Source organism: Trichosurus vulpecula, chromosome 4 (assembly GCF_011100635.1).
Source record: "Trichosurus vulpecula isolate mTriVul1 chromosome 4, mTriVul1.pri, whole genome shotgun sequence".
NCBI classification, from domain to species: Eukaryota; Metazoa; Chordata; class Mammalia; order Diprotodontia; family Phalangeridae; genus Trichosurus; species Trichosurus vulpecula.
Genome location: NC_050576.1, coordinates 29,236,028 through 29,249,996, shown reverse-complemented (window position 1 = coordinate 29,249,996; position 13,969 = coordinate 29,236,028). Strand labels below are relative to the sequence as shown.

General features: G+C 41.2%; 1 protein-coding gene across 2 annotated transcripts in view; it reads right to left on the bottom strand.

The window, feature by feature from the left end:
• Positions 1-13,969, bottom strand: part of FAF1 (Fas associated factor 1) — a 420,864-nt gene that overhangs the window by 264,404 nt on the left and 142,491 nt on the right. For both annotated transcript variants that reach the window (XM_036754937.1, XM_036754938.1), the window contains exons 5-6: positions 7,928-8,019; positions 5,932-6,020 (exon numbers count right to left, since the gene is read on the bottom strand). In XM_036754937.1, coding sequence (XP_036610832.1) covers positions 5,932-6,020; positions 7,928-8,019 — 181 coding nt within the window. The remainder of the gene's footprint in view (positions 1-5,931; positions 6,021-7,927; positions 8,020-13,969) is intronic.

Sequence of the window (13,969 nt, the reverse complement as noted above, 5' to 3'; positions counted from 1 at the left end):
AGCATGAGACTAGAAAAAAAGAAAAAAAGGCCAAGACAGAGCCTTAGGAAACACCCACTTAAGGTAGTAAGTCAGCAAAAAAAGATTTAGAAGTAGTGACTGGACAGGTTAGGAAGAAAAGCCAGAGAAAGAAGTATCATGAAAACCTAGGGAGGAGGAAATATGTAAAACGAGAGGTTGATCATTGATGTCAAATGTAGCAGAAAGATTAAGATTGGGGCGGGGGGTGGGTGGAGATCATCAGATTGGTCAGTTAAAAGACTGCTGATAACTTTGGAGAGAATAGTTTCCACCCAGTGAGGAGGCTGCCATCTGGATGGCAGAGGGCCTAGAATAGAACAAGATCAACGAGTTCTCCAGTGTCACTGTCCATTTGCTCACAGCCAAAAATGGGCAGTTGTGGGCAAGGTGAATTTCAACCCTACATGCCATCCTATGTCCAACACTTAGTAGTTACAGGATTTGGGGACTCTTCTCCCTAAGTCTCAAACACACTAAGCCAACATCCCTTCTGACTTTTTAAATTATAAGGTCAGCTGTATATAAACTCAATCCCCAAGGGCCCCCTAGTGGCTGTTTGAATCAGAAATCAACAGTACTTTTGGAAAGGAAAGAGAACATTTTCACAAGCAACACATAAAGCATATCTGCTTTACAAAGAGAATGTGCTGTTTTAGCAGATTAATGATCTGCAAAGTTGAATGCCACAATGAATCCACTACACATGTTAAGGACAAATGAAATAATGAAGGGGAGGGAGACGTGATGAGCAGAAAGCCACTGCTGTACCTGATAGATTCCACAGAGTCTTACCACCTCCAGTAGATGAGCCAATCTTCTTACTCTAAGGGGTGATTTGAAAGAGCCTTGCCTACCCTCATGAATCCTTGTCTCAGACAGCTGGGATTCTAAAGCTAGGTGGCATCTCAGAGATTATTTTGTCCAGACGAAGAAACAGTCCAGGGGTTAAAGGAGTACTTTCCCAAAGGTCAAACCGTGAATAAGTGACAGAACGTGGAACAAAAATATAAATCTCCCTCAGTCATTCCAGAAAAGCCCTCTCTTAAACTTCAAATAAACCACCAAAATAAAATATAGGTTATCAAAAAATCCAGAGCTGAGAAAAAGCTGAGAAAAAGAAAGGTATATATGACTCCTTCTACTATATTGCATTAAGGACATTTTCTCTCCCACTTGCTACAATGATGACTAAATGAATGAAAAGCATTTACTAACATGATAACTATGTATAAGACTAGGGATACAGATATAAGAAGAGAGAACTCACTGACCGTCAAGCAGTTTACATTCTGATGGGGAAGCCAACTCATATAATGGAATGGTGGGTAGAGAGGGATGCTGTGGTGTAGAAGTCACAGGAAGTGGAGCCAGAGAGTGGGAGCTTGACAAATCTTTCCTGGAATAGTAGTGTTAGTGGACTAATAGTGGACTGAAGATGGCATGAAGATGGCTAGTGAGCAGCAGTATGGTAAGTTCAAGTTGGGATAGAAATGGCTCAGGAATCAGAAGCCCATGGACAGCCCCAAGCTGCTTACATCTTGCTCGTTACAATGAAATATCATTATGCTGAAAACTAAAAATAAATTATTAAAAACATTTTAATTTTAAAAAAATCAGTAACAATGAAATATCATTACCAGCTTCCAATCAGAACATCGTCCAGTTTAACTATATATATACAATATTATACTTTTTTCTATAAAACTCAGGCAACAAATGTACTATTCAGTCTTTTATCCTAAAAAGAATTTCTTCTTTGGTCAAAACATCAGGAAATTTTGGGTTTTTTGTGATATAAGCATAATATAGGACAGGGACAGGAACTAAATATGAGTTCATTATTACAGGAAACTTACAGATAAGGAGGCCCTTTTGATGACAAATAATTAAGTGGATAAAAAAGTAAGTGGAGCAAACGACTTCCACACAACACCAAAAATGGGCTGGATGTTTCTTCTTGTGTTTTACAAAAAGAATTAACAAAAGCAAATTACAGGGGAACTATGTGCACCTGGGCAGCAAATTATTTTCAAGATGCTACAGAATGTTCAATTTTAAAATCAACATTAATATCTTTTCAATGATATTTAATATTCAGTAAACGCCTTCACATTATAGTGAGAGCGCTTATGTAAATTCCTATACTTTTAGGCACATAAGTCACACTGCGTGTGGCCCGAGGGCTGCGTTCTGGACAGCCCTGAAGTAGATAGTTGGGGAATGGCTGAACAAGTTGTGGTCTGTAAATGGAATGGAATACTATTGTGCTATGAGAAATGATGAGCAGGCAGACTTCAGAAAAACCTGGAAAGACTTCTATGAACTGATGGTGAGTGAAGAGAGTAGAAGTAGGAGAACACGCACACAGTAACAGCCACACTGTGTGATGACTGACTTTGATAGACATAGCTCTTCTCAGCAATGTAAGGAGCAAAAACAACTGCAAAAGACTCATGATGGGAAATTCCATTCACATCCAGAAAAAGAAAAATGGAGTCTGAATGCACATCAAAGCATACAATTTGCTCTCTTTTCTGTTTAGTTTTGTTGTTTCTTTCTCATGGTTCCTCCCGTTCATTCCAATTCTTCTATACAACATGACTAATGTGAAAATATGATTAATAAGAATGTATATGTAGAGCCTATATCAGATTGCATGCCGTCTTGGGGAGGGGGGAAGGGAAAGAGGTGGAGAAAATTTAAAACTTATGGAAGCGAATGTTGAAAACTAAAAATAAATTAATTTTTTAAAAAATAATGTAGATAACAAGAAAAATGGAACTGGGTGAGACTTAATGTTAGCTATGTCATCAAATGGGTGTAACAAGTGTTGAAGTCCAAGAGCTGCAGTATAAATAACAGACTGAAGGATTAAAAATGAAAAAAAATATACATTTATAATTTTTATGTGAACTTTAAAAGTCCCAGAAGTCTCCCAAACTGTCATTTTGTTCTATGGAATTCATACGGAAAATATAAAATGGGTACATACAATATCCAAAAAGGAAAACTCTCTGAGATGTGACAAGAAGACATAGTGTCTGAATAGAACAATTAAATAAAATAATATTTGTAAAGTGCTTAGCAAAGTGCCCAGCAAAGTGCCTGGCACACAGGCACCACTTAATAAAGGCTTATTCCATTCCAACACAATGAACAAGTTTAAACAAAGTTTAGAAGGATGTTGTCTTAAAATGTTTCTTCATTTATGACTCTCATATTAGCCTGGTAACCACATTACATCACACTTTCCATCCAGAAACTTCCAGGTAATAATTTTTCCTGATTATGAACTATTTATAATTTTTTTTTCCTTCTGTGTTTCAATCCACAAGAAGCAGGCATCATGTTTGGTAAATGTCAATCCAGAAAACCACTCATGAGTCTACAGTCACTTGGCATTCAAGGCCCCCATGGTCTGGTGCTACCCTTCCCCTCCAGCTTTATATTCTATCTTTCTCTTCCAGATGCTCTGTGCTTCAGCTTAACTGGGCCACCTGAGTCACCCCCACAGAAATCCTCACATTGTCTCAGCTCCCTTCCTTAGCTCAGCACTTTACCATGCCTGTAATCAATTCCACTAATACCATTCTCTATCTACTGAAATTCTATGCATCCTTTAAGGCTCAACTCAAAGCCACTTCCTCTTGGAAACCACTGCTACTCCCCAAAGTTGCTAATGCAACTTCGGTCTTCTCTTTCTCTGGACTCTGCACAACACTTGGCTTACACCTAAGTCAGGTTCATTTTACACTGGAGCTCTCTGTGTATGTGTTACTACAAGTTCCATGCAGGCAGGGATCAGGCTGAACTTACTCTTTATACTACCCACGGTGCCAAGTACACACTAAGTGTTTAATGATTGTTCACTAAATGGGAATGAATCTGTGAACTGCTCAAGATGAAGTGGAACATGACTTTGCCATTATCACTCATGTGAGGCCCAGGCTCACAGAGCCAGCTTCTCTGTAGGTCTCAGGAGGCTGTGGTACCCAGGGAGAAGCACAACTGAGGGTGTTATTGGATGGCAAGGAACCTCTCCATGAGAATAGGTAGACATGTGGATGAATCCCTTTATTAGTTTCACTCCTAGAAATACACCCTCATATCCCCTGCCTAATTTTAATTAGATTGATTATATGTGGGATGGCAGGGATTGCATTTTAACTAACCCACCAGGGAATGTTCTAGCTGACCAGATATTGCCTTCTTTGTGGAACGTCTTCCTGGCTGAGGGCTCAATCGATACTGATACAAACACCTGAGGAGTATTAGCACCACAGGACTGATTGGAAACAGTGGGTGATAGTAACACTTTACATGACAACAGCACTTTCAGATCCACAAAGCAATCTCTTCCCTACCACCCTGTGATGTAGCTGTCTGATCGGCCGGACCAAATGAGATGGGGGTGTAAGTACGATCTAAAGTCTTCTGAGCTGGGAGCTTTAGGATGCCACTTCTGGCTCAGGAATGGAGAACAGACCCTGGCTATGATCTAGCAGCTAAAGCCCTTCCAGATCACCCTTAATGCCGTTGATTATTTTGCCCATAGTTTGCTTGTATATGGATGTCTGTACGTGGTCTCCCCCATAGACTGTGAGCTTCTAGGGGAAAGGGATGGTCTTCGGCCTTTCTTTGTGTCCCCAATCCATAGTTCAGGGCCTGCTCGGCATTTAAACAATGTTTAATAACTTGATTATCACATTGAGGAGGTAGTGTAGTGTGGAGCAGTGATTTCTTTCATGCAGGCCACATGCTGACTTAGAGAAAAAAATTCACTTTATCTAGGTTGTGTTATTTATTTTACTAAACATTTCTCAATTACATTTTAATCTGGTCCTGGCCACAGTCTATCACCTCTAGGGTGAAGGAAAAAGGATCAGCCTTCAAATTCAGGAAGCCTGGGTTTGAAATCCTGGCTCAGACACGCATGAGGCTGTGTGAGCCCGGACAGATCACTTATGTAAGCCTGGAGAGACAGTCAGCGCCCCTACCTCTCTCTCTGGGTTATTATGAGGAAGTACTTTGTGCAGCTGGAAACAATTTATAAATATGAGAGATTGTTCTTTTGATAATTATCCTAATATCTCAACAGCATTATTATAGAACAACACTGGCCACAGGGTCCAGAGCCCAGGGTGGGTTGGCAACACACTGAAAAACTTTTAACAGCCACAAAAAGGCACAGAAATGGTCCAGACAGTAGTGTCCTAGAAACACAGGACCATAAACCTAGAGCTGGAAAGAACCTTATGTTATAGATGAGGAAACTGAGGCCTGGGGAGAAGTGGCCTGCCTAGGGCCACAAAGCTAGTGAACGTCAGGGCCTGGAGCAGAAGCCTGCCTCTCACTTTGGAGCCAGGGCACTTTTCACTGCATCCCAGCCCTCCAGAAGCTTTTCAAAGTTACTAAAGTTTTTAAACCCATCAGCAATACCAATAAGGATGATGACACTAATGATAGCACTATTATTATTGACAGCGGTAGCTAGCCCGGCAAACAGGTCCTGCCCAGGGTCTTCCTCTGGGAAGAATACTCTTGACACAAAGGATGGTTAAGCTACAGTGGCTACTTCAGGGCCCAAGCAATTATCTGAGAACCAGGCCATTTCAGGCTGTCAGAAGGCAGACAATAATATTTAGTTGAACTAAATACAATTCCATAAGCAGGACCTGACCGTGGAAATCAGAAGGGAAGTGAGTCTTTCTATTCTAAGGGAAGAGAACATTCGAGGGAAAAGAAAATTCTAGCCCTAACAACTGTCAACTGATGAATGATTTGGTGATGATTTCTGCTTTGATTCTGAAGTTCAAATGCAATATAAACCAAACCATAAGTCTGAAATGTAGAAGCCCCACTAAACAGCAAAACTTTCAATTCATGCTCTCATGAAAATGAAGACCTTACCCAGCATGACTCGAAGAAGGTGGTGGCAAGTCGGGTGTGAGCACATAAAGACTGTTGTTTTTTGGCAAGTGTAGAGTTTTTAAGACCGTCTGAAAAAAAGAGAAAACCATGAGTGTTTCTGGGCACTGCCAACGCTTCAGAAGCTGTCATTTTGGCTGTGGCTACATCGTACTATTTTCATAAATTTGGCATATATTTCCATTTCATTCAATTCAACAAATATTTACTCAGTACCTACCAAGTGAGAGGCCTTGCACTGCCTGCTGTGGGGAAAACAGCCAGCCTGACTCCTCCTAGGACAATAAGCACTCCAAGTATAGGCAGGGAGCAGGCATTAGTGGGCTTCAAGAATAATTCTCTGAACCAAGGGAAGACTAGATAAAAACTCATGGCAACAGATACCACAGCACCTGTTCCCCCAAAGCTCACAACCTAACAGAATAGAAAAAAAGCAGGATTTTTCCAGCACTAAGGGGTTGAATCCTAAGAAGCCCATCAAGCTCAGAGCTGCCAACACTGAGAAGCCTGGAAACTTAGCCAAGCTCATACTACAGATCTAGTCTCCAAGTTGCTGGTGCACTGAGGTTGAAGTACCACATGGCCAGCAAGTGGCAGAGGTCTTCTAGATGATGAAGCTAGTTCTCCTTCTACTATGCCACCCCACCTCAGCTTCCTTCTCTGAGTATTGTACTGAGGGTGCATCTCTAAGCCAAAGACTACTTCACTCACTGCACACAATCAGTCTCTCTGCGCTAGAAGGAAATTTGGGAACCTGAAACTAAACTCTTTAGGGCCGACAGATGGCCAGTTTCTAAAAAGGCACAGGAAGTGAGGCACACGTACAATTTCCACGTTATTTTTTTTATTGTCATTCATGATCCTTTGATCACCATGTTTCTAACCAAATGGATACTCAAAGAGTCAGCTGATACTGTCATACAATGTGACTAACTCTACTCCGATCCTTTTCTCATGCACAGCTATGTGGTGTAAGATGTTCCAGGGCTGCACAAGCAGAGCACCAGCCATGGCCTGGAAGGCTCTAGATAGGCTCAGGTTCTCCAAGGATCACGCGCATGAAACACCCCACATCACTCTTAAAGACTGACTCTGGGACTCAGAAGATACTGGTTTGAGTCCACATTCTGTCTCCAAACATCTGCATTACCAATGGAAAATTGTTCCAATCTCAAGTTTCCATTTCTTTCTTTAGAAAACGAGAGGTGTGGACACCATAATTTCCAAGTCCCATAAAAATAACAGTCTGAATTTTCTCCCAAGAAAAAAATAAGAGGGCTGGGTTTTGAAGTTGTGGTGCACTTTGTATTTCATATCTATACAGACACTTTATTTTAATCAAGCTATCTACTGCATTTACTTTATGCTTCTATGTGTGTTATGGAGGGAGAGAGGGAGAGAAGGGGGAAAGGGAACAAAATCAAATTTATAACTGCCTTTGGAAGACAAAAGAAAATCTATTAATTTGGGAGAAAGAAATATAAAATCGATGTTGAACGTGAACTCCTTGACAACAGAGTCTTTTTCATATTTGTTTTTATGTCTCCAGCAGCTAACATAGGGCCTACAGAACAGAAGAGTTTAACAAATGTCTGCTGAATTAAATTCAATCAGATGTAACTTCTGTTCTCACTGCTGCCACTAACTGGCTCTCCTATCTCCCTCTGGCTCTTAGTCATCTCATTTGTAAAATGAAGGGCTAGTATTAGATGATTGTGAAGGTTCCTTCTAACTCTATGATATTCCATGAGTTTATGAAGCTGCAAAAGGGTGTGCCAAGGAACTTGAATAATATGGAAAAACTCATTCCTTTCAGACATTATCTGAATACTCTGGTGACCAAAACACTTCAGTTTCTTGACACTTCGAACACTTGGAAAATCTGATCAAGAAGTCTGTGAAAACCTACTTGTTGCCTACTGCTTAAAAAACAGGCACATGTAATATTCTTTTATTTCTATAAAATACAGAAACTTACACTGTCTTCTACATCTCCAGTCTTCCAGCCTTTTAACAGCATTTTAGATATGGGAATCTGGAGTTCATTTTCTAGAATCTGTTTGATCTCTCCTGTCAAAGAAAGAAAAAAACAAATATTAATCAGATAACATGATACTCAACATTTTTCCATAACATCATAGCTCCAGGAATCCATTACTCTGGAAAAAAAGGCATTTACAGAACATCCACTTTGATCTACTTTTAGAATAAAAGACTTTATTGGGGAGGGTAATGCACTCTCAGAAAAACATTTAGGTGATATTTTAGAGTGGAAAAAACATTTATTTCAATCAGTCTTTCTCAGACAGGCTGCTTCTGCCCTAACCATGCCCTCTTCTCCTGGTATCCCTTCCTTCCTGCCCAGTCCCTTTTGGGGAATGTCTTCATGTCTAGGACTTTAGAAGCTAAAAACTTGCAGCTTCCTTGCTAATTAACATGTCCCTGTCTATGAGACTGGAGATAGGAAATCTAACCCCATCCAATCAAACATCTGGCTCTCTTAGCTTTTCCAAGCTGCCATGATTCACAGAGCGATGACAGACCCCAGGATCCCACCCAATAAACTAAAACAGACTAGGATGAGCCAATTCCTGGAAATAACCTCTGGCAAGATCATTGTGGACTCCTTCCTTCAGTCCCAGTCTGAAGAACATAAGGCCCAAGGCTCTTTAGCAACATCCCTACCTATATCCTCTCCTTGCTCTTCTGTAAACAGCTGTGGAGATGTTTACAACTGTCTGGATTTCAGGTGAGTACTATTTTTGTTTTAGATGTGAAAGGTGCTGTGTATTTCTGAGGGGTGGGGATAATGTCCTAGTCTCCTTTACTTACTGCCTCTGCCTCTCCTGCCACAATTTAATCATGGATTTACTTTTAATGTATATTTATTTTCATCATTTAGATTTCTTCCTGTACTGTAATCCCAACGCCCCCATCCCAAGTTATGCTTTAAAACAAAATTTTTAAAAGAAAAAAAAAAATCAATAAAACCAATCAATATAGTGAAAAAAATCTGATATTATATGCAATCCAATACATCTGTAGACCTCCCCCCCCCCCCCGCCGCCGCCGCCCATGTCTGCAAAGGTATGGCAGAAGGTATATTCTCATATCTCTTCTATGAGGCCAAACTCCAACAATCATTTTAAATACCTACCATTTGTTAGGCACTATGGTTGGCAGTGAAGATACAGATTAAAAGAAAGAAGAATCCCTATTCTCAAAAAGCTTACATTATTGAATATATCCTCTACTAAACACTGATAGTTATGGTTCTTCTTTGCCTGTCTTTATACTTTTAATTGCTTTCTCACCACATTGCTGTTGCTCATATTTCTAGAACTACATCAAACAGCAGTGACTAAAAAGACCACTCTCACTTTATCCCTATATGTACTGGGAAGGCTTCAAATATGCGTCCATTGCACATGAGGCTTGCCCTTTTTTTAGATGTATTTAGTGCATGCACATGTGTGTGTGAATGTAAGGACCAGCCCAAGCAAAAGGAAGCCCAATAAGTACTCAGTCCCCACCATCCCACACATAACCAGGGAGTGCCAGTGTCTGCAGCTTATTTCAAAGGGGAGGGTTACAGACGTGGAATGGTGTGGACTGGCAGAGGAAGGAAATTTCTGATGAGCCCCAGGCACAAGATGGTAAATGGGTTTACGTGCCCTGTGAGATCGCAGAAGCTTAATAGGGAAACATTTCTGAGTGAGCACCTTAAGACTTAAAGTCCGTAAGGCACAGCCTTGCTGGACTTCCGGCTGTCTTATCCTAGAGATTAGCTGCAATTATTCTACTTCTAGTGCACAATTTCTCTTTGGGGAGATTTCTGAGAATCAGTAGGGACTAGAGAAAATGACCAGCCTTCCACGTTACTGATCCTATGACCAATCAATGAAAACATTTATTTGATCACTGTGGATAAAGCAGGGTGTGAAAGGTAAGCATGGCAGCAAGATTGTGAAGCATGCTTGGGCAGCTTGTAAGAGAGAGAAACCTATTTGGGCCAGGTGTTAACCCATAAAGCTATCTAGAAGAATACTGGGCTGCCTCAGAAGAAAGGGAGGAATTCTTCCTCTCTTCATGAAGAGGACAGAGGATCACATTCATCAGTAGAAGGGCTTCTGCTCCTTGTACAGTTTGAATTAGAAGGCCTCTAAAGTCATTTTGATGTGAAAAACTGAAAATTTCCTTTGTCACTTCACTCTTAAAACTATAAGAATGAAGAGTGACATGTAACAATCTAACATACTACAGGATCTTCATATTATGCACGCGTGTGTGTGTGTATGTGCACATGTGTGTGCGCGTTGTGTTTTGAGGGATCCACAATGAGCATACATCAATTGAAATCACTGCTCTAGGAGTCTCAGCTTTTTAATGGGTAAAATGACAGTGACAAAACTCACATTAACCTAGTGAGGTTTCTCTGAGTAAAAGTACTTTGCCAGCTATCAAACTTTATGTAATTTGAGGTGCTGTTACTTCTCAGATTCTGAGCTGAAAGGTACCTCAAAGGTCATCTAGTCCAATCCTTTCATTTTAGAGATGAAGAACTAGGGCCCAGAAAGGTTCAGTGCATTGCCCAGGCTCATCTAGATAAGTGGCAAAGCAGATTTTTGAGGTGATTAATACTTTTATCAGAGATTTAGATAAAGGCATAAATGAGATAGCTAGGTGGCACAAGGGATAGAGTGCTGGGTCTGGAGTCAAGAAGATTCATCTTCATGAATTCAAATCTGGCCTCACACACTTGTGTGACCTGCGACTGTGTGACTGGAGTCAAGAAGATTCATCTTCATGAATTCAAATCTGGCCTCACACACTTGTGTGACCTGTGACTGTGTGACCCATTGAATAACTGTGTGGGCAAGTCACTTAACCCCATTTGCCTCATTTTCCTCATCAGTCGAATGAGCTGGAGAAGGAAATGGCCAACCCCTCCAGTATCTGTCCCAAGAAAACCCCAAATGGGGTCAGGAAGAGTCAAACAAGACTGAAAAACAACTGCACAACGTAAATGGGAGCTCCTCACATCGGCGTGTTTCTCAGAAGCATAAGGGACAGCTAACAGAGGATTACAAAATCAAGACCCCAAAAGATCCTGGAGGGCTAGAACACCGGGCAAAATAAGATTTCATTTCTGGCTACTGAACTTTCAAGTCTTACACTTGGGCACAAAAGAATCTAAGACAAGGGAGAAATAGCACTTTATCTGAAAAAGACTTGAGGGTATTCATGGACCCCAAGGCCAATGTGAGTAAGCGGTGTGATCTAGAAGGCCAGAAGAGCTAATGGGATCTTGGACTGGGTGAAGCCGGGCAGAGCTTCCAGGAATGAAGAGATGGTTAGTCTCATGGTTTTCGTTGGTTAGTCTTACCTGCCAAAGTGACTTTATGACCAAGTCATACTTTCCTGTACCCCCACCTGATAAACTTCAGCAACCCCTATTAATTCCAGGATCAAATATAAAACCTTCCATTTGGTATGTGAAGCTTTTCACAACCCTTTTCCAACCTTCTGTCTTCCTGCATTCTGCTTCCCTCCTCAAACTCTATGATCCAGATGTCCTGCTCTGGTTTCCTTCACTTTCAGCAGGAGGCCTTTTCCAACACCCTCTACCCACCTCTTCCACCTACTGCTCATGACCTCCCTCTGAGATAATCTTCCAACTACTTTGTGTATACCTTCTATGTACATTTTGTCTATCTCATTAGAATGTGAACTCCTTGAGGGCAAGGACCATCCTTTCCCCCCTTTTTAATATCCACAGCACTTACCACAGTGCCTAACCCAGAGCAAGCATTGAATAAATAGATGTTTGCTAGCTGACAAGCTTGTTATTTCTTTTGTCATTAACATTTGGTGCTATTGAATATTTTAAAAGATAACAACCATTGATAGGCAAAAATGCCTACCAAAATGTCTGGAGAGAATTCAATGGCCACCCTTTCCTATCATTCAAGTCCACAAGAAAGATTTGTTTGGAGTCAGGCAATGAAAGCAATGGGAAAGTGACTGTTCCACTGTCTCCATTCCAGTAAGGAGAGATCCTTCCAAGTGAGTTGCTGGGGGCTCTATTCAGGAAGAGGTTTGGGGACTGAGGAAATAAAACCAGTCCAGGAGTTGGGAAGCCAGTGTCCAACTGAGGTGAATACTAACTAGTCACTGCATTTCTGATACAATCTCTTCATCTATAAAATTGGATAATACCCACGTTTCACAGGTATCACCAGGCATACTGTGGGTATAAATCATCCAGTCATTCAAGCTTAAGGCCTCAGTCATCTTTGACGCTTCCTTCTCCTTCACTGACTACACCAAATCCGTTGCCCAGTCTTGCTGACTTGACCTCCACTTCTCAGACACATTGATCCCTTTGCCCTCTCCATATCCTAGTGAAGGGGAAGGTTATTTAAAGTCTAACCTGGATCCAATCTAACACTCCAGCCTTGTTATATATGCTCTCTAATCCAGGCAAATTGGTCTTCTTGCTGCTCCTCACATGGCACCCCATTTCCCATCTCTGTGCTTTTGCACAGGCTGGCCCCATGCCCAAATGTCCTCCATCTGCCATATTTCAGAATCTCTAATTTTCTTCAAAGCATACTTCAGATGACACCTCCATGAGGTCTGACATGACTTTCCCCCTCCCCACCTAAAAATGATTACTGCCTCCTGTTTGCATTATTATCTTCCAAGTTTTGTAATTCATCATACTTCTTCACCTTCAGATCCTTTAGGTTTCCTACCATTTCCACACTCAAACTATCTCTTACATCTGACCTTCTCTCTCTATTTACACAAATAACAATTTTCTTCATGCCCTCCTCCCCCCTCGCCTAGACTACAAAAATGGCCTAATTGATTTACCTGCTTCAAATACCTTCTTACTCCAAACCATCCCTCATTCTGCTGTCAAATGATTTTCCCTAAGTGATGGTCTGACCACATCACCCACAATAACCTCCAGCAGCTCCCTATTGCCTCTAGGATCAAATATAAACTAGTCAAGATATTAGGAGACACCCTGTTTTCTAGAGCTAAGACCCAGAGTGCCCTGAACTTGGCATAACAACAATTCTTTTGCGCTGGCACTCTGGATGATCTCACCCTTTGGCAAAAAAAATCGCATAATTATTGTATTGCTTTGACCAGCATCAATGTTCTCTGAGCTTAAGACAAGCACGGACAAGTTCTGGTCGTAAAGTCCGGCTATGAATCAAACTTATTACATTGTTTGCTCAGGGCTACGGTTCACTGCGTAGCCACTAGTGTAAGTACTAAGATCTGCCTACACTAAAGTGGGTCTCCCCAGTGGAGGCGGGGCCCAGCACATGGATCTAACTCACCTCTTTGCTTGCAAGCCATTTCCCTCACTTTGCCATTAAACTTCAGTGTGATTCCCGACTCTCCCGTCTCTAGCCTGCTCTGTTTGGTTCCAGCCACCCACAGGTTAGAGCCAGTTCAGTCTGGCTGACAAATTCTTCTATCTGACTTTTACAACCCTTTATAATCTAGCCCCAACCTCACTCTTAGCATCGTTATATATTATCCCTTTTCTTACAATCACATATGGCACTGTCTCCAGTCTTCATACCTTTGTAGGTACCATTCCTTATGCCTGGACTACCCTCTGTTCTCACCTCAGCCTCAAACAAACTCTCTTCTTTCCAGACGTAGCTCAAGCACCACTTTTGACACGAAGCCTTTCCTGATTCCCCGATTACCAGTATCCTATCTGTTAACCACCTTTATGTATACATACACATGTACATGTAGATACATTTATATATCTATATGTATACTTTTCTTTGTATTCATTCCATATATGCTTACATGTACTTGTTGTCATACCCAATAAAATTCAAGTTCCTTGAGATTGGGGACTATTTCATTACTAGTGCCTAGCACACTGTGAGGAGGTGCTTTAATAAATAAATGTTTGTTAACTAGGTGCTATCAAATCCCTCCAGTAGAAGGTAAGTTCCAATAGGGCAAAGGCAGCACCCTT